The following is a 22752-nucleotide window of genomic DNA, read 5'->3' on the forward strand; positions in this document are numbered from 1 at the left end:
TATCGCCCAGCTCTAACCACATTACTGACCATAATTCTGGGCGGGTCAATGGACCTGAGACAATGAAACAATCACCTTTTTTTTTACTGAAAAAGTACACAAAAGATACCATAGAATTGATGTGTGTGGTTTACCTTGCCATGGAGGGGACACACACAACATGGCCTAAAAACCACCCCAGTTCTCTCTAGCAGACACTACAGGAAAGGACAGACTGAGCCTCTGCAGGCCAAGCCTCCCTGTACCGCCTGCTATAAAAGCATGCTGCACCACTTATTCTCTGAAAGAAGAGAGAAACATAATGCTATTATTTTGTAGGTAGTGCCACACTGTGACGAAAAGGAGTAATTGCAGTCTAGGAAAATCTGCCTCAGGTGCTCTTGACATTCCTTTATGATTTTTGTAACTCAGAAAAACTAATGTTAGCCTGAAAACCTTAAAAATGAATCCTTGTTGAATATGATCTCTGTTCCAGGGTAATGAATAGGTTCTTACTGTGGCGGATGTTTCAGTATCTAGGCCTATTTTAGCCCAGTGTTTCAGTATCTAGGCCTATTTTAGCCCAGTGTTTCAGTATCTGGGCCTATTTTAGCCCAGTGTTTCAGTATCTAGGCCTATTTTAGCCCAGTGTTTCAGTATCTAGGCCTATTTTAGCCCAGTGTTTCAGTATCCAGGCCTATTTTAGCCCAGTGTTTCAGTATCTAAGCCTATTTTAGCCCAGTGTTTCAGTATCTAGGCCTATTTTAGCCCAGTGTTTCAGTATCTAGGCCTATTTTAGCCCAGTGTTTCAGTATCTAGGCCTATTTTAGCCCAGTGTTTCAGTATCTAGGCCTATTTTAGCCCAGTGTTTCAGTATCTAGGCCTATTTTAGCCCAGTGTTTCAGTATCTAGGCCTATTTTAGCCCAGTGTTTCAGTATCTAAGCCTATTTTAGCCCAGTGTTTCAGTATCTAAGCCTATTTTATATTTTCATGATAAAAATATACCAGAGATTTGTAATAGAGATCTCTTTATTATAGTGCATTTTTCAGATGTTACAAGATGGGTTAAAAAAAGGGAAAAACAAAGGGAAATCCTTAAGTAAAAGAAAAGACATATGCACACACACCTTGTGTCATTTGCACAGAAAATGATCTCAAAATGAAAGCTTCACATCTGAACAAGGGTAGCTAAATTAAATTGTCAAGTTAAAATAAACGTTCATACAGAAGTTCATATACACTTTAATTACTTGCCATATGCCGGAAGTGACGCTCATCATTCAATTCAATGGATTTTCTTTTAGCACTAAACTCTACAATATCTTTACAGGAAAAAGGCCAAAAATTAGATTAGAGTTATTCATTTGTTGAAACCATTTTCTGGAACAATTCATAAAATTAAAATAAGAAAAGAGATCTAATTGTCCAGTTGTACACAGATACAAGGGTAAAGGTCAGTCCTTCCCTCAAGAGGTCAGTGTGGGGCTGGGACCTTAGGGTCATCTTCAATCAGCAGGGGGTGTGTACAGTACAGTGTACTAAGGGTTTCTCAACTAAATTCGCAGTAGCCTTTGGAATACATGGGATATACAGAAAACCGTTGTCAGTTATGGTATGCATTTTGAAGCTGTGTGTTGATGTGGAGAACAGCCGCGGCTTAATTTGCACATGGTAACTGTCTGCTGGTGTAGTTGCTATGGCGATGCTGATGGGAGAGAGTTGTCAATGAGAGCACTGATGATGTGAGCAGAAACCTCAAGCTTTCCCCCCGCTGCTTGTTGTAAAGAGGTTGATGAGGCAACCTTCCATGGTCTAGTTACAGTACTATTGTATTATAGTGCAAGCTGGTCATGTTTCACATGGAGCGAAGGGGAAGATGTGACTCTACCTGTGCAGCAGAACCGGGATAACTAACCCTGACGACACATATAGAGCAAACAACCTAGATAGCCCCGCATAGGGTGTGTGTTCACAATGCAGAGTTTGGATTGTAGGCTGAAGTAAAGCAGAACACATTGAATGCCATGAGAGCTTGATAACACAGCACTATGAGGAATTGGAGAAGAGTCCCGTGTTAGTGCAGCTGAAAGTCAGTGGTGGCTGACGGAAGGAGCTAAAGGAGGGGCTTAATGTAATGTCTGGAATGGAATCAATGGAACGGTATCAAACATATCGAAACCACATTTGACTCTGTTCCAATTATGTCATACCAGTCATTACAATGAGCCCATCCTCCTACAGCTCCTCCCACCAACCTCCTCTGCTGGAAATGACCCATCAGGCCTACCCCATGCCCTGCAGGAAAGCCCAACTCTGCAGCAAACATCCTAAAAGCTAACCCAAACACAACCAGCCCTTCATAAGTCAAACCCAAAGGATCCTAAAGCATTTTGATTGAAAGACTGCACACCTGGCTCCTCAGCTCATGCTAGACCAAGGGAACCAGGTCATCTGTACAAAAAAAGAACAATGTAAATAAAATATAATAAAAAGGAAAAAAGTAGACAACAGAAAATGTAATGAGGAGAAAGCCAGAGTGGGAGCAACTCTCAAAAGGCCTCGCTGTTCCAGTGGCCAGGAACGGTGCTGAAAACACCCAACTAATCCCATGTACACTAGTAGAGCTGTGGCTAGCTACACTCAACTACACTGACCCTCTGCCCAGCATAGGTAGTATAGTACTACACAAACACACACCCAATTTATTGCGTTTTCCATACCCGGCGGTAAGGATCTCACTCAATCAAAACATTATCAATGATCTCACAAGGCCCTGTGAACGGAACATCACTTAGTGGTGTTAGCCACCAATAAAGATGCAGCGTGATAAAGAGGCCATCACTTCTGCTCCTAGAGGGCAGCAGGGTCAGCAACTGGTCACCATGGTTACCTTTTGGAACAACAACTTAGTGACATGGAGCCAACAGACAAGTCTTGCTCCATTCTACTAAACCGAAAACAATAGTAACAACTCATTTCAGTCAGTAATGCCTACCAAACAGCTGACCCTCAAGTCCTGCAGGTCTTATCAAGCACCACCATCATTCAGGCTACGGTGGATACGCTCAACAACAAAAACGAGTGGACGAGGGGCATGGTGACATCACTCATTTGTTGTGCTTCAATTGATGTTTGAGGGTTAGGACAGCGACTCAATGCTAGCTAATAACTTATTAGCTAGTGTTCCCAAGACAGCCAGAACAATGCGGTTGGGCATACTAGAACAAGACAGCATGATTTTCCAAATAATGCAAAGAAGGATCTAGGATGGAAAAGCTATTTTTATTTGTTTTTTTCCCAACCTGATACAGGTTACATTGAGATGCATTTCATGGTGTGGGGTCTCAAACCAACAGTTTAACAAGAGTGTCTGACAGATCGCAACACTAGTGGATGTAAAATCAAAGTTTTTTTTTTTTTTTATCTATAAACTTTATTAATTTTTCAGATTACACATAAGACTTAGCATCCCGGGTCTTTCTTTGCCTTGTGAAAACCAGGGTGTCTTAAGAGCCACTGCGGGTGGGTCAGGAGGGAAGGGATGGGGGGGGCTAGAGTTAGCCATGCTGTCATTTCCACGGGTGAGAGTGACTGTTGAAGGCACAGCAGGGCTGCTCCCACTCCCGGCTCACACACATGCACCCACACATACATACACATTAAGATCCACACAAACACTTGCACTCTCACACACACGCACGCGTATGTGGGGTATCACTGGTCAAAGCCCCAATGGTTGGAGGGGATGGAGTGAGAGAGACAGGAGGAGAGAGGGGCTGGGACCAGCGCTGTCGCCCATAACACACTGCGCAGACGAAGACGCAGACAGACGGCGGAATGGTGGATCATTTTGCGTTCTTTAGCTGGTTGGAGAGCCAGTCGAGGCCCTCGTAGAGCCCGTCCCCGCTGGTAGCGCAGGTGGCCTGGATGTACCAGTTACGCTGGCGCAGGGAGTGCAGGCCCAGCTTGTCTGTGATCTCAGCTGCGTTCATAGCGTTGGGGAGGTCCTGAAGAACGGAGAAAAGGGTTAACCCAGGAAAATATGTGTCTGCAACAGACATTCACAAGCCATCTTAGTATTAGAGGTCGACCGATTAAATTGGCATGGCCGATTAATTAGGGTCGATTTCAAGTTTTCATAATTGGTACTCGGCCTTCTTGGACGCCGATTACATTGCAATCCACGAGGGAACTACGTGGCAGGCTGACCACCTGTTACGCGAGTGCAGCGTCAAAAGGACCTTGTGGCTGCAAGGAGCCAAGTTAAATTGCTAGCTAGCATTAAACTTTGCTTATAAAAACAATCAATCAATCTTAACCTAGTAAACTAGTGATTATGTGAACTAGCTTGTCCTGCGTTGCATATAATCAATGCGGTGCCTGTTAATTTATCATCGAATCACAGCCTACTTCAACTTTGCAAAACGGGTGATGATTTAACAAAAGTGCATTCGCAAAAAAAGCACAATCGTTGCACAAATGTACCTAACCATAAACATCAATGCCTTTCTTAAAATCAATACACAGAAGTATCTTTTCTTAAACCTGCATATTTAGTTAAAAGAAATTCATGTTAGCAGGCAATATTAACCAAGGAAATTGTGTCACTTCTCTTGCGTTCAGTGTAAACAGTTTGGGGCGCCTGGCTCGTTGCAAACTGAACTAATTTGCCAAAATTTTACATAATTATGACATAAGGTTAAATGTAACAGCAATATTTAGACTTGGGGTTGCCACCCGTTTGATAAAATACAGAACGGTTCTGTGTTTTATTGAAAGAATAAATGTTTGTTATCGAAATTATAGTTTCCGGATTTGACAATATTAATGACCAAAGGCTCATATGTGTTTATTATATTATAAATAAGACTATGATTTGATAGAGCAGTCAGACTGAGCGGTGGTAGGCAGCAGCAGGCTCGTAAGCATTCATTCAAACAGTACTTTACTGCGTTTGCCAGCAGCTCTTAGCAATGCTTGTTGCACAGCGCTGTTTATGACTTCAAGCCTATCAACTCCTGAGATTAGGCTGGCAATACTAAAGTGCCTATTAGAACATCCAATAGTCAAAGGTATATGAAATACAAATGGTAGAGAAAAATAGTTGATGCGTCATAATTCCTATAATAACTATAATCTAAAACTTCTTAACTGGGAATATTGAACCACCAGCTTTCATATGTTCTCACGTTCTGCGCAAGGAACTTAAACGTTAGCTTTTTTACATGGCACATATTGCACATTTACTTTCTTAACCAACACCGGGTTTTTGCATTATTTAAACCAAATTGAACATGTTTCATTATTTATTTGACTAAATTTATTTAATTTTAGTATTATATTAAGTTAAAATAAGTGTTCATTGTTCATTCAGTATTGTTGTAATTGTCATTATTACAAATGTAGACAAATTTTAAAAATCATGTATTTTTATTTATTTTTATTATTCTTTTTTAATCGGCCGATTAATCAATAAAGCTTTTTTTGGTCCTCCAATAATCGGTATCGAAAAATCATAATCGGTTGACCTCTACTTAGTATAGAGGGAGTCCATTGTATGACCTTGAGTTTAACTACTAGTATCTGCAAACCATATGAATAATAATACTGTACTACCAATTACAGATTCAGTTTACTGGTGAAGCCTTGGGCTGCATTAACACAGGCAGCCCAATTGTGATCTTTTGCCCAATTAGTGACAAAATATCTGATCTGATTGGTCAAAAGACCAAATTAGTGGAAAAAGAGATCACCTGTTAGTCTCGCTCTGCTCAGTGTAAAATTGAGCTCTGATTCCATTTTAAAGAATTCAACGCACAGCTCACGCCGAGAAGTGGCCCACTCTTTACGCGTCAAGCTAAATTTACATGTCCAGTGTAGCAGGTATAGGAAACGACTGTTTTCCAGACGCACTAGTGTCTCTCCCCAGTTAGTCAGTTCACCTGTTTGTTAGCGAACACAAGCAGCACAGCGTCCCTCAGCTCATCCTCAGCCAGCATCCTTGTCAGCTCCTCCCGCGCCTCGTTCACTCTCTCCCTATCGTTACTGTCCACCACAAAGATCAGACCTGAGAGAAGCAGAGGGAGAGAAAGGATGGAGGGTGAGGAAAACAAAAACATTTACCTGGGACAGTCTTGACTCAAAAAGCCAGAAAGAGTGAAGCTGGTGCTGAGGGGGTTCTGGTGACAGTGTCCACTCACCTTGGGTGTTCTGGAAGTAGTGCCGCCACAGAGGCCTGATCTTGTCCTGACCGCCCACATCCCACACAGTGAAGCTGATGTTCTTGTATTCTACCGTCTCAACGTTAAAACCTGAGAAAGCGAAAGAGATCAGTTACGTCAGAAACTTAAGACACTAACATTCCAAGAGGCTGTGTGAGATCCTTTAACACAAATGCCTGCATGAAATATCTTTGCTCAAATGTAGCTGCAAATTAAAATGTATATATGAATAAAATATGCAAAGTGAATGAACATCTACAGGAATATGTAATGTCATCAGCCTTGTGTTACAGTCATATAATTAAACATTTATTTTGGGGGGGGGGGGGGGCTGTAGAGCGCCATTCATTCCTATATTTAAAAGTCACTTAATCCCTATGACAACAGCCACATTGCAGGACGTTGCCTGCCTGCGGGGGCTCTGCAGCTGATGTAGGCAGCTACTCTGGGCATGTGGGCAGTGATCAGGGTTCGGATGAGATGGGGACAGAGGGAGTACATGGCTGTACGTATGACATTCATTTCCACTCCCCTACAACTACACAAACGGGAGCCTAGACCTCATGAAAATCACATGGAGCAAGGTATTGGAGGAGTATTGGGGAGCATTTCAGGAGGGGTTTGTAACTAGGTGAGGAATGCGTGATGAGAAGGGGTAAAAGGGATAAGGCTAAGCTACTCACCGATGGTAGGGATTGTGGTGACGATCTCTCCCAGTTTGAGCTTGTACAGGATGGTGGTCTTGCCGGCAGCGTCCAGCCCCACCATCAGAATCCGCATCTCTTTTTTACCAAAGAGATTCTTAAACAGGCCTGCAAACATGTTCCCCATCTTGGCTAATCTGGAGGAAGGGAGACAGAAACCAAAACAGTTGAGCTAGTAGTCGTACAACATTCATTGTGCCTAACACCGGGCTAAACCGTCTGTGTATATGTGTGTCCACGTGTTCGGTAACACAAAAGCTTGCTGACGTATGTGAGCAGTGTGGATGAAATGATTCATTAACGTTAAAATATTCTGCACTGCTCCCGCATACGTGGGCGGTGTGGTTTCGGTGTAAAACAACACATTTTTTATGAATCCATTTATAACTGTATATACTGGTTCCCATCCTTGGTAATTTCATTATGATTTTTGACCTGTGAGGGTAATAATGTCAGGCTAAGCTTCCTTATCTCTGATAAAGGGCAACCACCGAGAGTAAATTCATGAGGGGGAGAAAAAGTGCTGAGAAAAGCATTCAGTCGCTGTCTGTGTTTATTTTGCGTCTTAACAATGGGCCCTCACAGCGGCGCCTCTGGGTCTCACACCACACACAAGCAGGACTTGGCTGATGGGGCTTGCAGGTCAGTGTTGTTCTGAGTGGCAGGCAACTGTTTACTCATAGCCAGGAGCAGAGAAGTGGATCACATGACTGGCAGAGCACTGACCAGAGACATGATCCAGAGGTAGGAACACCTATTGCCCAACACCCACCAGGCAAGAACACAAACAGGCTCTGTAACAGCAGCCACAACGATTAGAATGTAATAGCCTAGTCAGTCCCAAATAGAAGCCTACATACATGTCTAACAACACCATAAATAGTTCATGTTTTTTTAACATAACTTTATCAATGTTGAAATACGTTTCTAAATGTACAAGGGTCTTTCCACCAATTTGGTGCCTTTTGAGAAGTGTAAATCTCCCAATTTCAACTTCATGAAAAAAATACAAATACAAATCCTCTCCCAAGAGGTGCAAAATAAAGTAACAGGGTTGATGATTTCTTCTTAAATCAACCATAAAATTTGGGGTGGCAGGTAGCCTAGTGGTTAGAGCGTTGGACTAGTAACTGAAAGGTTGCAAGATCGAATCCCCGAGCTGACAAGGTAAAAATCTGTTGTTCTGCCCCTGAACAAGGCAGTTAACCCACTGTTCCTAGGCTGTCATTGAAAATGTGAATTTGTTCTTAACTGCCTCGCTTAGTTCAATAAAGGTGTAAAAGATAATCCACTTATGACAGGGAAACTGTCACAGAAACGTGTGTGCAACCGGGAGGGGCAATTGAATGCAAGCGTCACACAAAAAAAAAATACATTGTTACAACATTTCTAGTCTATGGGTAACAGGGTTGACATGTTACGAACATGTTATGCTCGACCCACTCAGTTTTGCACCACAAAATTGCCAAAACGAGTAGAATCAACTCATCTGCTTTTACTCTAAGATATTACTATTAAAATGTTCAATGTTTTAAAAGACAGTGTCGCCATATTAAAATGTGAGTAAATTTCACATAACAGGGTTGAGGGACATACTTAAATGAATCACATCACATAAATAATAATCTTCAGAAATAACTATCTAGCAACAAAATGACTAGGGCTTTACAATGATGCTGAACCATGGAGAAGTTTAGGGATTAAGTGGGTTAGATTCGTCATATAAGTGAGAGCAAAATGCTGCATTTTGGCAGTTTAGCAGATTTATTGAATTCACCATGTTGTCTATAATATTAAAGGGCATTTAATATAACAGGCTCTTAAAATACAATATTGGTGCACAATTTCTAATTAAATTATCGAAGGGTCGCAAAAGGCACTCATGGAATGACCCACAAATGTATTAATTGTTGACTTTCGTTTTTTAAATCAGGCATATTCATTGCAATAACAATCCTTCCTATTATTCAGTATGTTGCCAAGCACATCGCAGAAACATGTGATTTAAGACAGCCTATAAATGAAACAGACTTACTACATCAGAAAAATAGTGTATCCTAAACACCATGACAAAAACAGATTCATATTTGAGACAAGTTAGCGGTCTTAATAGAAACTGGACAAGAGTAGGGGACGATGGGAACGCATAAAAGACCCATACAGGTGTTGTAGGTGAAATGAAGAGCATGCAGGCTGAGCTCAAGGAAAAGCACACAATGAGGCCAGTGATGTGGCGAATATAGGTCAGCGCTCAGAGGAACCAGAGTACTAGAGGCTGGATATGGGATAGGTAACAACACACCTGTAAGCAGAGACACACTGCTGAATTAACCAGGAGAGAGACAGGGAAACAATGATCCTGTCACACCAAATAGGCTAATGAACACTCAGGTCTTTCTCCAAAGGGCACAAATGACTTCTAAAATAATGGAACATTTTGCTACACAACTCTGATCTTGTGCAAAATCCCTCCCACTAACACATGCCTACGAATGATAGCATAAGATAACACCAACACAGTATTATTACACCCCTTCAAGACAATTGTGTGGCAAATGGTATAGAAATGAACATAATTCATAAAGGCATTCTTCGGTGGAAACATGCTGAAGCCATTTAAATATGACACACGCCCTAGCACTTCTGAAAAACTATACAACGACTGTAGGCAAACAAAAGCTAGGAGGGGTGTGATTTGAGTTCTAACATCATGAACACAGGGAGTTGTCAGTTTCACAAAGTGCCTTCCTGGATTCAGAATGTGACAACGAATCTAGCTCTAGCCGACAGACATTCCACAGAGGGAAGTTTCAGAACTAGAAAAGCTCATAGCTTGCAGATTTCTAACAATGACATCACAACAAGCAGCTCATTTGAATCAGGATTGTCCATCCTGTTCCTCAACTAAAGCAAAGAGGAAGTACTCAGAATGCATCGTCCTCAGAGAAAACAGGAATGATAGGGGAGGGGTATGGGAGGCCAGCAGCAAGTCATCAGAGAGTAGTTAAGGGAACGTATCACAATTTGCATGTGATAATGGCTGCCTGAGATAATGGCTGCCTGAGGTGGAGTCTTTTTGGGGTGCATCGGCAGTCAGTGTTAATCTATCAAAACACACATCGTCCCTATTACAGTCACTAGAATGCCAATGTGGCAGAAGGGACTTTTTTGCGCATGTCCTGAACAATCTTTGAAAAACATTTTCAGCAACACATTAATATTGAGGGAACACTAGGGGCATCAAGGAGGCTCATTTTCTGGTTGGACAGGCAAGTAGTGGACATTTTTATTTTAAGGCTAGCAATGTTTTTCCATAAGGGAAAGTTGAAACGTCAGGCATGCTGGGGTTATCCTGCTACACTGGTTGTTTGATCAGCCACTCATCAGGACCTGAACAAAGTAGGAACATCTGCCAGAGATTCCTGGAGAACTCAATGTTTGAAATGGAAATGTATGGAAGACAGACATGGGTGTCACAGTCATAAATAACACTAAGATGTGTGTAGCGTTGTATGCATCTTCAGGTCCTTTTTTGCTTCAGTTGTCTGTCCATTAAAATGACTTAGGTCTAACATAAGGGTTTAGCTAGTTAGCTACATTAATTTGTAACACACTAGCTAGTGACTAACCATGTGACCAGTTCAGTTTAAAAAACACTGAACAGTTTCCAAAACCAAATCTAACCATACAGTACCAACAGTTACGCTAGCTAAAGCTTCCCTGCACAGCTTAGGTACCCAGCTAGAAGGCCGTAGAGACCACCACGTCCAAGTTAACCAGCCTGTGGGTTAAACGGTAAGGTAACTACATTAATTTAGATATGTATTTAACATTGGTTAGCTAGTTAATAAGAGGCGGACGACTCAAATCTCAATCCACGCAAATTAACGTTAAGCAGTCAGAAAATAGGCGTAGCTAGCTAACGTTAATTTTGCTTACATCGTTAGCTAGCACAAGCAAGCGAAGCGGCTCGACATAATGACTCAAAATAGGAGGAAGCTGAATGTCCAATCACAATGACCAGCGAATACTTACTGACACAATTTCAGTAAAGTTAGCGGAATAATGCCCTCACGACTTTTACAGGTCGTGAGAATATAATGCCGGGCGAACTAGCTAACGTTAACTAGCTATTGACGGCAGATGATCCTCGTTGAGTTTGAGTCTACGCAGGGGGATTCGTTGTCAAAGCTTGCGGTCAAGCCGAAAGCAAATAAGCAATCGTTTGCATTCCAGATCCATGAAAAAAAGAAATAATATAAATGACATATTATATTGCAACGTTGTATACATGTTTTACCTTGTAGTGGCGGTTTCTCGGTCTTTCTTTTACGCTCCTATTCACCGCTAACAACAAAATGGCGTCTTTCACAAGTGTCAAGAAAGCCGCGTCATGGACGTTGCACATCGTAAGATCTTCACCAATCATGTTATCCATGCAAGTCACAAAAACGTACCTTGCTGTGCTGCGGACCAATCGATGCGGGCAGAGATTTACAAAAGGCCCGCCTCCAGTTTGCCCTACAAACTGAAAGACCAGTCAAGCTTCCCGTAGGCTCAAGCATCCCCGCCTTTTCCCCGCCCCCTGTTTCCGGGTTCAATGGAGACTGGAGAAATTTGCCACTGGCCCAACCCATCATCATTGGGGAGGATAGCAAACAAAACAAACCGGTTGCAATTGTTCAATCCAGAAGAATAAAAAAAACGTCCGGAAAATACAGGACCATGGGTGTGTATAGCCTTACATTATATATGGCAAGCAAGTGCGGCCTTATATGCCTTATGGCTAGGCCACTTGCCTATAATGTCATAGAGATTATCATCTCAATCAATAAGCAACAGACTACAATTTACATTTCTGATCAAAGAATTCCAGCCTGTTTCTGTCATTCATCTTTTAAACAGCCTGAAAGAGTCAGAGCCAACACCATAGAAATAGGAATTAGAATACAAATTAAGTAATTTAATGGGATCTCTATGGCCAACACTAAAATGCAAGGTCTACAATGACAGCTAGGTCTATAGCGCCAATAAGTAGGTTACCTGAAGTTGGGGTGGCCCTGGAGGTGGGCAGAGGGGAGAAGTGGGTTGCAAGGTTCAAGGTGCATCAGGGTTCAAGCGTTCATCAAGGTTGTTGGGGTCATCGTTAAAGGCTCACAATGTGTGTTGTTCATATTAAATCCACTAGATGGGGCCGTCTCCATGCCGCAGTCATAATGTCCCAATAAATCAAAGCCAATAGTTTCCGTTTCGTGTACAAACTCAACCACTCTGAAATTATAGGCATAGGCCTATGTGAGTGCAATATCATCAGGTGGAAGTTTGTACACCTTTCATGTTTGTGCTCATGGTTATCTAATTCAGGTGGTTGTCCGTTTCTCTCAGTTATGCAGGTGCCACACTGAGCAGACAACTACATATTTGATTACCCATTCATCCCCATGGTAATTGTAAACCAGAGTTGTCACAGTTGGTCATGAAGTGAATAAAAGGGATTTGATATGAAAATGGCCTATGGACTGAGACATCATGGGTGGTATGCAGATATATCTACAGGTGTCATGAAGCACAGAATATCCTTTAATTAGGGGGTATAAGCCTCGAGATGCATTGCATTAAAATAAAAGCGTATTGTTGATGTTTGTCTGTATGTGATGTTGTACAGTAATTACTTATTCACCGTGACTAGGCAGTGGGCAGAGGGCATGCCACTTGTTATTAGTTTGTGTGTTGTCAGGGCTGTCTGTCCCACAATGTGTTGCTTCTCCTTGCAGGTGTTTGGTCAAGCGCCCACGTGAGCATAAATATATTACAAAATAAAGATGTAATCCAGTTGAGTACAAAAACGTATTTATAGAGGCTTTTCCCTGCTGCTATGAAACAGTAAGTAAGAATCAAAGAAAAAACACTGTTAGGTAGAGAAAATTAGATTGGAGCCTTGGTGGTTTGTAAACATTATGACCAAAATTTAAATAGAGTTATCAAGAACGAGACAGACCATCAGCGAGTCTTTGCTGGCAATGGAAAATAGACAGCAAGTGATGGTGGAGATTCAACTGTATAAAAGTATGTATTGCTTAATATATGCCTATGGAATCCTATGCTTATAATCCAAGATCCATTTTTGCTAAAACAATTGTATCTGCATGTTTGTATTTGTAGGCTATGTCTACCTTCTCAGGAAGCTACAGAACTTCTTAAAGGAGTACACTCGGTTATAGTAATTCAATAGCCAGCCACATCCTATAGCCTAAAGTTACTCTGGTATATGCCCATACACTTGCCCCTGGTGTATCCACCATAAACATGGCACAGTAGATCTGTCAGTGGGTAGAATGAAAATGCACCAGCAAGTTTGAATATGAGGCACGATAATGACAAAACCCAGACGAATGCTCATCACAGCCAGGTAGATTTCCAACCTGTCACTTCCATCTAAGTGGGAGGCGTTTCAATGGTTGGGGCGGAACGACAAGGGAGTCCAATGGGCGTGTGGCACGATGATGCGCTCCCCAGAGGCCTTGCCTCCCTTGGGACCGCGCCTGCCGCAGTGGACCGAAGTTTGTGTGGGCCACTTAGGAGGTGAGCCTGCCAGACGGCACAGACTTTCCCAGTGCAGAATCAGCGAGATGAAGAGCAGCGTCGACCCGTCATCATGTGCTCTAGGCTCCCAAGGACCGCCTGCCTACTGCGACTCATTGAGCTCTGCATCCTCCTCTCGCACACTGCAGCATATTTTGGGTCAGCCACAGCTCTTTTACTGTTATGTCTCTGCAGTTTTATTGTATTTTCCTTGCTTCTAACATATACAGCAGATCGATGTCGGTAGGAAATAATGCATATGATGCGACGTACATAGCCTGCCTACATGATGGAAGTCCAGCGGTCCATGACTATCGTGCGCAATTACGCACGAGACCATAATGTAGGACTGTAAATGTTGACTTGTTTGGTTGTTCAAGTCCACAGAGATGATTTATGATTGCATTTTTCTGCTATCTAAAAGTAATCAATGTAGACTAGTTTACAAGGCTGTGTGAAAAAATTTCAAATAGGCCTACATCCTTATGATACCACTACATATTATAATAATATTATTGATGATTATTCATTTGCCAAATAAGTCTCGGAGCAGAATATTTGAATATTTAAGATAGCCTTTGTATAATCTATGACTTGCTGTGAGTGTGAATGGTTTCTCACGGTCTCCTGACCTCTCGAGTTTGGCACCACCTCAATTCTCTCACTTTTTGGCAATAGTCGAAATTTGAATGAGGGAGCTCATTTGCATGCATAAACAGATTTGTTTTAATATTTTATTTTAAAATTAGAATCCTACACTCAGTTTCCTTTTTTAGCATAATTGTGTGGTTTTATTGGGCACATGTAGGTAGGACAGACGAAGTCAAATATAGGCCGATATGTGCGTAATTTTACTTGGAAGCAAATTCAGACATTTTGATATGACTTACTACGTTTATGCTTAATTGCGCGTATACCTATGTGTAGTGTGTTGTTAAAAGCTTGTAGAGTCAGCAAAAACTATACATAATGTTTCGATGTATAGGCTATAAACAAAATGTAATTGTTATGGACACATGTTATAGAAATGACTCTCGAACAACATGTTTTCTTTGTTCCCAGGACCACCAGAAAGTTGGGTATTATTTATAGGTCTACATATTTATATTCTCTTGATAAGATTATTCATATGACATTTTCCTTTTTGAATTTGGTAACGTCAGTGATAACTATACTGCACTGAATGTATACATTTGTCTCCTTTGAAAGGCTGACAGGCCGAGAGCCCTTGGTCTTTTTGCCTGCCCCGTTCTCCAATGAACCCCCAACGGGAAAAGCTCACCTAAAACAATGCGAGCAGATGACCCTGACCCGTAGACAGAAACGAATGTGTCGCCGCGAGCCGGGTTTGGCCGAGACGCTGCGTGAATCAGTGCGCCTCAGCCTCTTGGAGTGCCGTTATCAATTCCGGAACGAGCGCTGGAACTGTAGCTTGGACGGCCGCGGGAGTCTTCTGAAAAGAGGTGCAATAATATGTCATCAATTCACAGAGTTCCATGTATTTACACACAGAGACATGTAGGCCTAATAACCTAGACTGCTGTTGTGTTGTGAATATCGTAAGGGTCAAATTACTACTTGATGATGCAAATGATTTCTCAAGTGCAATAATGCAATTGATTGAAAATGTATGTATATTGAATTGATAAATTGACTGTTGTAGGGTAGTTGAGTGATCTCAAAATAAAGAGCCAGGCTAAACTCTAGTCTATAGCCTACAAAAAAAAAGTCAGTGGCTAACGCTCCACCACTTATAAAATAATTTCAGAGCACGGTTATGCTATCAGCACGAAGAGCCATGAACAGGTCAGCATGGAGTTAATTAAGGGCTAAAGAGCCAAAAAGCCCGGTGCGGCGGGGCCTACGAGGGACCAGTGGTTATTTATATCTCCCAAAACCGCCCAGTTACCAGAGGAAAAGGGCGGCGTGATTACTCACTTTCATCTGAGAAAAAACTCCTTCCTAGTCAAAATAAGAATTAATTGGATTAAAATACATCATAGCGATGTCTCTGAGCGAAGCAAATAACAGTGCGAAATCATGACACAATTCTTTAAATGGAACACTGGAGTAGAAACATGGGAGTAGAATGTAACCAAAATATGTATCTCATGAGCTTGGATGATAGTCTAGTCTTTGCATGTCGGGGCCTAGCCAATTTACGAGGAGTAAACAACATTTAAAACAAATATATAAAAAATGTATTGTAGACTATTATTAATTGTTGATGTCATTTGTCTATTCCAGGCTTCAAGGAGACGGCCTTTCTTCTTGCGGTGTCTTCAGCGGCATTGTCCCACGCACTAGCAAAGGCTTGCAGCTCAGGCCGAATGGAGAGGTGCACATGCGATGACTCCCCAGGAATACAGCATCGCGAGGCATGGCAGTGGGGGGTCTGCGGTGACAACTTGAAATACAGCACCAAATTTCTCAAGAAGTTCTTGGGCCAGAAGAGGGTCAGCAAAGACCTGAGGGCGCAGATCGACTCCCACAACATTAACGTTGGAATCCGGGTGAGTGAGTGAGTGTTGACGTGTGGATAAGCTCAAGCAAAACAACAAGAAGCCCATTAAGCATTTGTGAGTGACACTACTGTGTCTTAAATTCATTTTTTTCTAAATAGAAATGTATAAGCCTATGCCAGTAGCGAGTAGTTTCCTCCCAAGCTCAGGAGAGCATCATAAACATATCAGCCAATAACAGCTCAATTTTAGACCCACCAGCAGAAGACAAACCACAACACTGCTTATCATACAATGCACTCTTCCAACAGAGGCAGCAGGGACTGTGTGACTTTACCAGGTCTCGCCCTGACTCCTTGCCCATATATCTCATCCAGTGCCAGTAGCCCACTCCCCCTGCATAGTGGCTCCCTTCTTGTAGCCCTGGTGGATAGATAGCTACTGGGCCTGGGCTGGTCGAGGCTGAAGGAGGCAGCAGGGATAGGGGATAGGAGAGGAGACTGTCAGATCCCCGGAGCCAGGTGTTCCAAGGCAGGCATGATAAAGCTTGCTGTGCGGGCCCACAGAAAATTAAAGGTCTCCCGTCAGAGAGAACAATTATAACTGTTGCCTCCTTTAATATACGAGCAAGCATTTTTTTCCACATACTGTATGGCGCTGAACTGTGCTCTTCTCCATAAATCCACATAATGTTCATACGGTAACCACTATGTGTGTATTTGTGTGTGTAGCTTAGAAACAGCCAGCCCCAAGGCTCTTCCCCTTTACCTTTCACCTGAGGCAGCAGGCCCTTCAGAGACGGAGAGAGAGAGAGGGAGAGAGACTACTTCAGTTCCTCCTGTTGTTTGTATATCTTATCTTTATTGAGTGTGATGTTTTCCTCATCTTCCACCTATCCGGCTCAGTAGAGACCCAGAGGTGGTTGTTTTTTCACAACACCCCCCTCTAACCCTCATCCCTCAGTAATGTTCTGAGATGCCCCTGAGGGGTTCATACCTGCGTAGGGCGGAACTCGGCAGAACTCTTCAACCCTGAAGTAGCCCCTGGGTCTCCCCCTCCCCGTAAGGATGACCCCCATGCCCCATGACCTGTCTCTGGCCCCCACCCAGTTAGAGTCTCTCTGGCTGAGTGCCTCAGCGCTGGTACCCCCACCCGCCACCACCAAGCTCAGTGGACTTTTGAACGAAGGCATCCTTTGGCTGCTAACCCAAACTCTCAAACTGTTTCAGCTTTTTAAACTCTTATGATCGTTTTCCATGCACACACACACACACACACACACACACACACACACACACACACACACACACACACACACACACACACACACACACACACACACACACACACACAAAGGACAGGGTGGAAAGATTCTGCTGTCTGTCTGTGATGCCTCGGGCTTCATAGGAGAGAGACAGGAGAGAAGCAGTGAGAAAGAGCTAGTTTCAACACATTGAAAAAACGAATCCGCAGGCGCTGTCTAAATGTGAGTCGTCAGGTGAATGAAATACTGCATGCCGAACAGTCTCCCTAATCCATCATCTCAACCGTTCATACTGAGCTAAACTAAAGGATGACTAGCCCCATACCAACCAACCAACCCCCGCCCCACCCTGCAGGAAACTGCTTCCCTCTGTCTAGATATGCACCGAAGATAAGAGCCCAGTTAATGAATCAGACTGAAGGAACTGACATCTCATTCTCTTCCCCTCCTTCCTCCTCACCCTCCTTTCCCCCTCCTTCCCTTTCAGGCAGTGAAGAGTGGCCTGAAGACTACCTGTAAGTGTCACGGCGTCTCCGGTTCCTGTGCCGTGCGGACCTGCTGGAAGCAGCTGTCCCCGTTCCACGACACCGGGCGGCTGCTCAAGTTCCGCTATGACACGGCCGTGCGTGTGCTGAGCGTCACCAACGCGGCCACCGGGGAGACGGAGCTGGCGGGGCCGCGTCGCCACGGTCAGAGCCACCGCTCCACTGACCTGGTGTTCCTGGAGGACTCCCCCAGCTTCTGCAGGCCGTCACGCTACTCTCCCGGCACGGCCGGACGCTCCTGCGCCAAGGACACCAGCTGCCAGAGCCTTTGCTGCGGGCGCGGCTACAACACAGCCATGCACCTCACCACCCTCTCCTGCCACTGCCAGGTGCGCTGGTGCTGCCATGTAGAGTGCCAAACCTGTGTCAGGGAGGAGGAAGTGTACACCTGCAAAAATACCTGAAAAGGGGGAGAGATAGAGACAAAGAGAGGAAAAGATGGGGAGAGGAAAACGAGAACATTCAAACTGGCAGGACTAGAACCACTCAGACATTACTCTTGATAAATTAAAGGGTTTGACTTTTAAACATACCCTTACAGATGCCTGTTCTGAACTGAGAACAGTTTTGGGAAGCATGGAAATGGAACAAGGTCATAATGTTGTTGGTAGTTTGCCACTTGTCGGAATCGAACATGCGCTGTCTCCTCAGATGAGGCAGTATCAAGACCACTTTCTGCTTTGCTCTTACTGAATGCACTGACATCACAGACCTTAAGTGAGAGGGAGAGAGGGTTGCCTTGCTGGACAGTTATGGGCAGGGAATGGGCTCTTCACAAGGTACTGGAATGGACAGTAGGTCACCATCATTATTTGGCAACATCATCTCTGTGGGAGCGCTGACAGTTCCATTGGTCCTGTCCTCTTGTCAGTCTGTTCCTTAGTCTGTTTGTCTAACTGCTACTATGCTGTAGTACTTACATAAAGATTTAGAGCATTTCCAAAGCGGCAGAAAATGCCAAAAAGGAATCTAGAGCCTCTTGACGTCTGTCTCCCCTTCTCATTTGCTGTTTGCTTGTCTCTTTATTTGCTGTGAGAGCAGTTCATTCATTCATAATAGAAAAATGAAGCACTTATGTTGGCTATGTTATGTATAGTACTTTACTCCTTTGCTTTAAGGTCAGAAATGTATCTGGGCCAATACTGATATCCACCACACACCTTAAAAAGTCCCATTGAATCACTGAATGTCTGAACATGGAATGTTAGTACAGGTTGCCTATAATCACAGCGAGTTAGTATGCCATTTATGACTAAACGCAGTCATAGGGTTATTGTGTGGTAAAGTAGACCTGTTGTCTCTTGTGAGAATGTCTATGATAATACTACATGTTTTACATTGTTAATACAGTAAAGGAAAAATGCAAAGGAAATTGCACTCAAACTAAGGGAAACTCCAAACAGTGTCCATAAAAACGGCTATGCAAAGTTCTTCTCTTGCTGACACTGTAAAGAACTTTGCTCTATTTTTTATTTATAAGTGGGCATGTCTGCACGCACTGTGCTGTGCTTTCAAGTGTGTTCCCCTGACCAAATCAAACCGTTTTCTCGACAGTCTAATTCAGGCACATCTTTGTTCTCTAATGTCTTTGAAATGGCCCAATCATGCTGCTTGTTTTCTCAATTACCAATCAGAGGAAATAGCCGTATTTGACTCTGCCATTCCTCCAGTTCTCCATGCCAGACCTCGTGTCTGTCCGTGGGTTGGGGTTAAAGGTCCATATCTGCCCCTAGGGCTTTTAGGCACCCATTTATGTTTCCAATATTCTTTACAATCGTTTCAGTTCCCTGTGCCAGTGTTTCTTTTCTTGTTTATGCAGAGATGTAGAGTTATGTACATGGATATAACTCATATCAGGCTCAAAGCATATTAGACAGTGGAATCGTATATATCTCTACCTCATCTGGTCTTTGGGCAATTATCATAATGATTTATTTGCCTTGCAAATACTTTCCTGTGTCTGTCATGAAACTAAAGTCAAACTTTTAGATCAATGTACAATTCCTTTAAACTGGGTCATAGCTGTATACTGTAACAATATGATTTACATTGTGACATACTGTATATTCTTATTTAAAAGCGATTCAAATAAATCAACATATACATTTATAAAAAATGTCTTTGTCTCCATTTATAGTTACTATAAGTAATGATCATGCTTGTTACCTGTTACTATATTTTACTTTCTCGTCTTAAAATGAAACGCACGCACGTGCACACACAAACACACTGACGCGCACACACCAATCACAGAATCACAGTCACAAAAGCCACGGCCATACACCTGCTCTGAGCTCCACACACGAGCAGTCTCTCTCCAGCAAAACCACTTCCTGATTGTGCTGCCCTGCCCTCCTTTTCATCTGAAAGGACTGTGGTCTCAGTGCATCACTCTCAACCACCAACTGCCCAACACATGCAGGGGGAGGAGAGCAGCACACACATGCAGGTGTTCTGCCTCTGGCACAACAGGCCAGCCATGATGACGACAACAATAATGATGATGATGTCAAAGATGATGATGCAGAAGAATGTTGTCAACAGAATGTTTTTTCCCCCTTTGACCTCAATATACAGTGCGCCCCTCAAAGGGTAAAAGGTCATATCTAACGCTAATGATTAGAAATTAAATATTCGTACCTGTGAGAGAAGGCTCTCCACTGGGAACCAAATCACACAGAGGTTTATTGTTTGAGATATTGCTACATTTACAGACTGTGTCGTGTCCCGGAGATTTTGATGTCTATCTCCGATCACAGTGATTAGACATGAACATTCTCTGCTCCAACATAATGAGCTCTGCTCTATTAAAACATCCAACAGGTCACAGGTTGACACGAGCAGACTGCTGGCTCATATAGGACGCCACATAATGACTTTTTATCAATATTTACCTTTATTACATATAATTGCTTTATAATAAGAAGGGGGTGAAGAGGGAGAGGGGGGGGGGGGGAAGGACGGGAACGCAAGGACAAGACGGAAGGATGTGTCGTTTACTTGCGAGCCGGACAAGAGGAGAGAGATATGGCGAGAAACATAAAGAGAGAGAAGTCGATGGAAGGATGAGACGGGGGATCGTTTGGAGCCCAGGAGGCTGATCTCCTGCTGCTGCTGTTGTTTTATAATGAACTCCTAAAGCCTTCATTTCCCCCACTGTCCTGAGTGGAGGGGGCTGCTGAGTCCACTGCCATCTTCTCACGCACAAGCCCCCAGGGACAGGACTGAGGCTGCTCAGAGTTGGGAGTCTGGGGAGCTTCAGAGGGGGGGTAACATACACGTGTGTGTGATTGTATTTCTATGTGCAGACTGAAAACAGCAAGGTGAGGGTAGATAATTGTTTTTGCATATGTGTGTGTGTGCACCTGTGGTTAGCATAATGAGAGTGGTGTGCGTGTGTGTTTATAGTCCCAGTGTTCCTGTGCGGGTGTGTGAGGCTGGCCAGGAAGGCTGGATGTGCTCAAACTCTTCACTGTCATCCTGAAACACAACAGAGGCGTGAATGACATACACAATGTAGGGTGACGGTGGCAGTAACACTATCCGCCTTGTGTCTCTGTTGGCCGGGTTCAGTGGGCGGTGACTATGCTGGGCTGGGTTGTGGAAATGTGTCATGCTCTGATGGATGAAGATGAATTGAGCTCTGGGCCTGGACATTTTGATGCATATATTTGTATGATACATTGGCGTTGCTTAGCGAATGCCTTTATCCATAGCAACATACACAGCTTTCAGGTTTATATATTACTTATTTGTACAAGTACAGCAGATGTTAACTGGAGCATAGCGGGTTAGGTAGCTAGGTACCTTGCTCCAGGATACATACATACATATAGCAAGGTCCCCTCCTGTAATTTGAACCCTCGGCTCAAAAGTCTAGTCTCTGTCACATTTCCTTCTCTAAGGAGAGGGTACTGCAGGATAGCATCAGTGTGTATGCCCAAACCACCAAACCAGGCCACACCCTACCCAGCCCTGGCAAAATGGAAGTGATGAACAGACCGATGGATTGGGGGAAGGAGAGCGGGAGAGAGAGGGTTGGGGAATATGGCATGGGGTAGGAATTTGGAATGTGAAATGACTAATGCAATTGCTCAACCCACAACAAGAACATGCAATGCCTAGAGCCATGACAGGGCAGAGTGCATACCTCTATGGAGGGGCCTACCACTGAAGTATAGGTGGCTGGATGGGGAGTTATTACTGGTGGTTGACTGGGAGGCTGTTGATGAGTCTGGATACAAATAAGTGTTAGGGTAACTTGTGCTGTAGCATGGGTGACAGCAGAGGAGACATGGGCATTTTACTGATGACCTTTGTGGCAAAAGTGAGATCTACTGAAGGTTGTACAGGTAGAACTCACAGGTAGATCTCATGAAAGTCCTACTATGCTGTGTTTGTGTTTTGTATAACTCAGAGTTTTACGACATTGTTTTCTGACACTGTCATGTCTCAAACAGTGCAGTTTTCCGTGCAGGATTGAAGTAGCACCCCGAGGGAGACCGTGCGGTTCATTGGAGACCGAGCCAAGGCCTCAGAGACAAGTACACAGAGAGAAACATAAATTGACAGTAGATATGATGCAGGACAGATGACAACTGCTTTAGTGAATTAATTTCACACAGCAAAGATGCCTCCCATCCCCTCAGCCTGTGTTCGCCCCCCCCAACCCCCTCCTCAACTTTTTATTGCTGAGAATATTCCTTCACAGCAGGAAATGCAAACGTGTACTGCATTCATGGTTTAAAAAGGCTTTTAAAGTTTGTAATTTCCACTTAAAAAATGTCAGATTTGATTTGCCCTAACAAAAAACGCATCAACCCCTACAAAACAGGTCCATTAATTATAATCCTTATAATAATTCACATTTCCTGTTGCTGCAGGATTATTTTCCTGCTGGAGCAAACTTGCTCAAATTAAGATCCTACATCTGTAAGCCCTTGGCAATCCCTTCCTTCATGTCTGAGGGCTGCTGAGGGCTGGGAAACTGGTGG

General features: G+C 43.4%; 2 protein-coding genes across 2 annotated transcripts; one reads left to right on the plus strand and one right to left on the minus strand.

Annotated features, from left to right (window-relative positions):
- Positions 1 to 991: 991 nt before the first annotated feature.
- On the minus strand, positions 992 to 11315 carry LOC129833037 (ADP-ribosylation factor 2-like). Its single transcript, XM_055897270.1, has 5 exons — positions 11206 to 11315; positions 6885 to 7042; positions 6181 to 6291; positions 5923 to 6047; positions 992 to 3987 (listed from the first exon to the last, which is right to left on the minus strand). Exons 2-5 carry the CDS (start codon positions 7030 to 7032, stop codon positions 3826 to 3828), a joined length of 546 nt encoding a protein of 181 aa, XP_055753245.1. The 5' UTR covers positions 7033 to 7042; positions 11206 to 11315; the 3' UTR covers positions 992 to 3825.
- An 898-nt stretch (positions 11316 to 12213) lies between these two features.
- On the plus strand, positions 12214 to 19864 carry LOC129833035 (protein Wnt-9b-like). The gene is made up of 4 exons (XM_055897269.1): positions 12214 to 13646; positions 14697 to 14950; positions 15735 to 16000; positions 17701 to 19864. The coding sequence occupies exons 1-4, from the start codon at positions 13561 to 13563 to the stop codon at positions 18160 to 18162; spliced, it is 1068 nt and encodes a 355-aa protein (XP_055753244.1). The 5' UTR covers positions 12214 to 13560; the 3' UTR covers positions 18163 to 19864.
- Positions 19865 to 22752: the final 2888 nt, after the last annotated feature.

Source organism: Salvelinus fontinalis, chromosome 34 (genome assembly GCF_029448725.1).
Source record: "Salvelinus fontinalis isolate EN_2023a chromosome 34, ASM2944872v1, whole genome shotgun sequence".
Taxonomy (NCBI): Eukaryota; Metazoa; Chordata; class Actinopteri; order Salmoniformes; family Salmonidae; genus Salvelinus; species Salvelinus fontinalis.

What these genes read in the sequence shown, in the direction of transcription:
- LOC129833037 (XM_055897270.1), bottom strand. Translation starts at nt 7,032, where the DNA reads ATGGGGAACATGTTTGCAGGCCTGTTTAAGAATCTCTTTGGTAAAAAA. An exon ending in CACCACAATCCCTACCATCG is followed by an intron (nt 6,292 to 6,884) that starts GTGAGTAGCTTA and finishes TCGCTTTCTCAG; the next exon opens with GTTTTAACGTTGAGACGGTA. An exon ending in CTACTTCCAGAACACCCAAG is followed by an intron (nt 6,048 to 6,180) that starts GTGAGTGGACAC and finishes TGCTTCTCTCAG; the next exon opens with GTCTGATCTTTGTGGTGGAC.
- LOC129833035 (XM_055897269.1), top strand. Translation starts at nt 13,561, where the DNA reads ATGTGCTCTAGGCTCCCAAGGACCGCCTGCCTACTGCGACTCATTGAG. An exon ending in CACACTGCAGCATATTTTGG is followed by an intron (nt 13,647 to 14,696) that starts GTCAGCCACAGC and finishes CTCCTTTGAAAG; the next exon opens with GCTGACAGGCCGAGAGCCCT. An exon ending in ACATTAACGTTGGAATCCGG is followed by an intron (nt 16,001 to 17,700) that starts GTGAGTGAGTGA and finishes CTTCCCTTTCAG; the next exon opens with GCAGTGAAGAGTGGCCTGAA.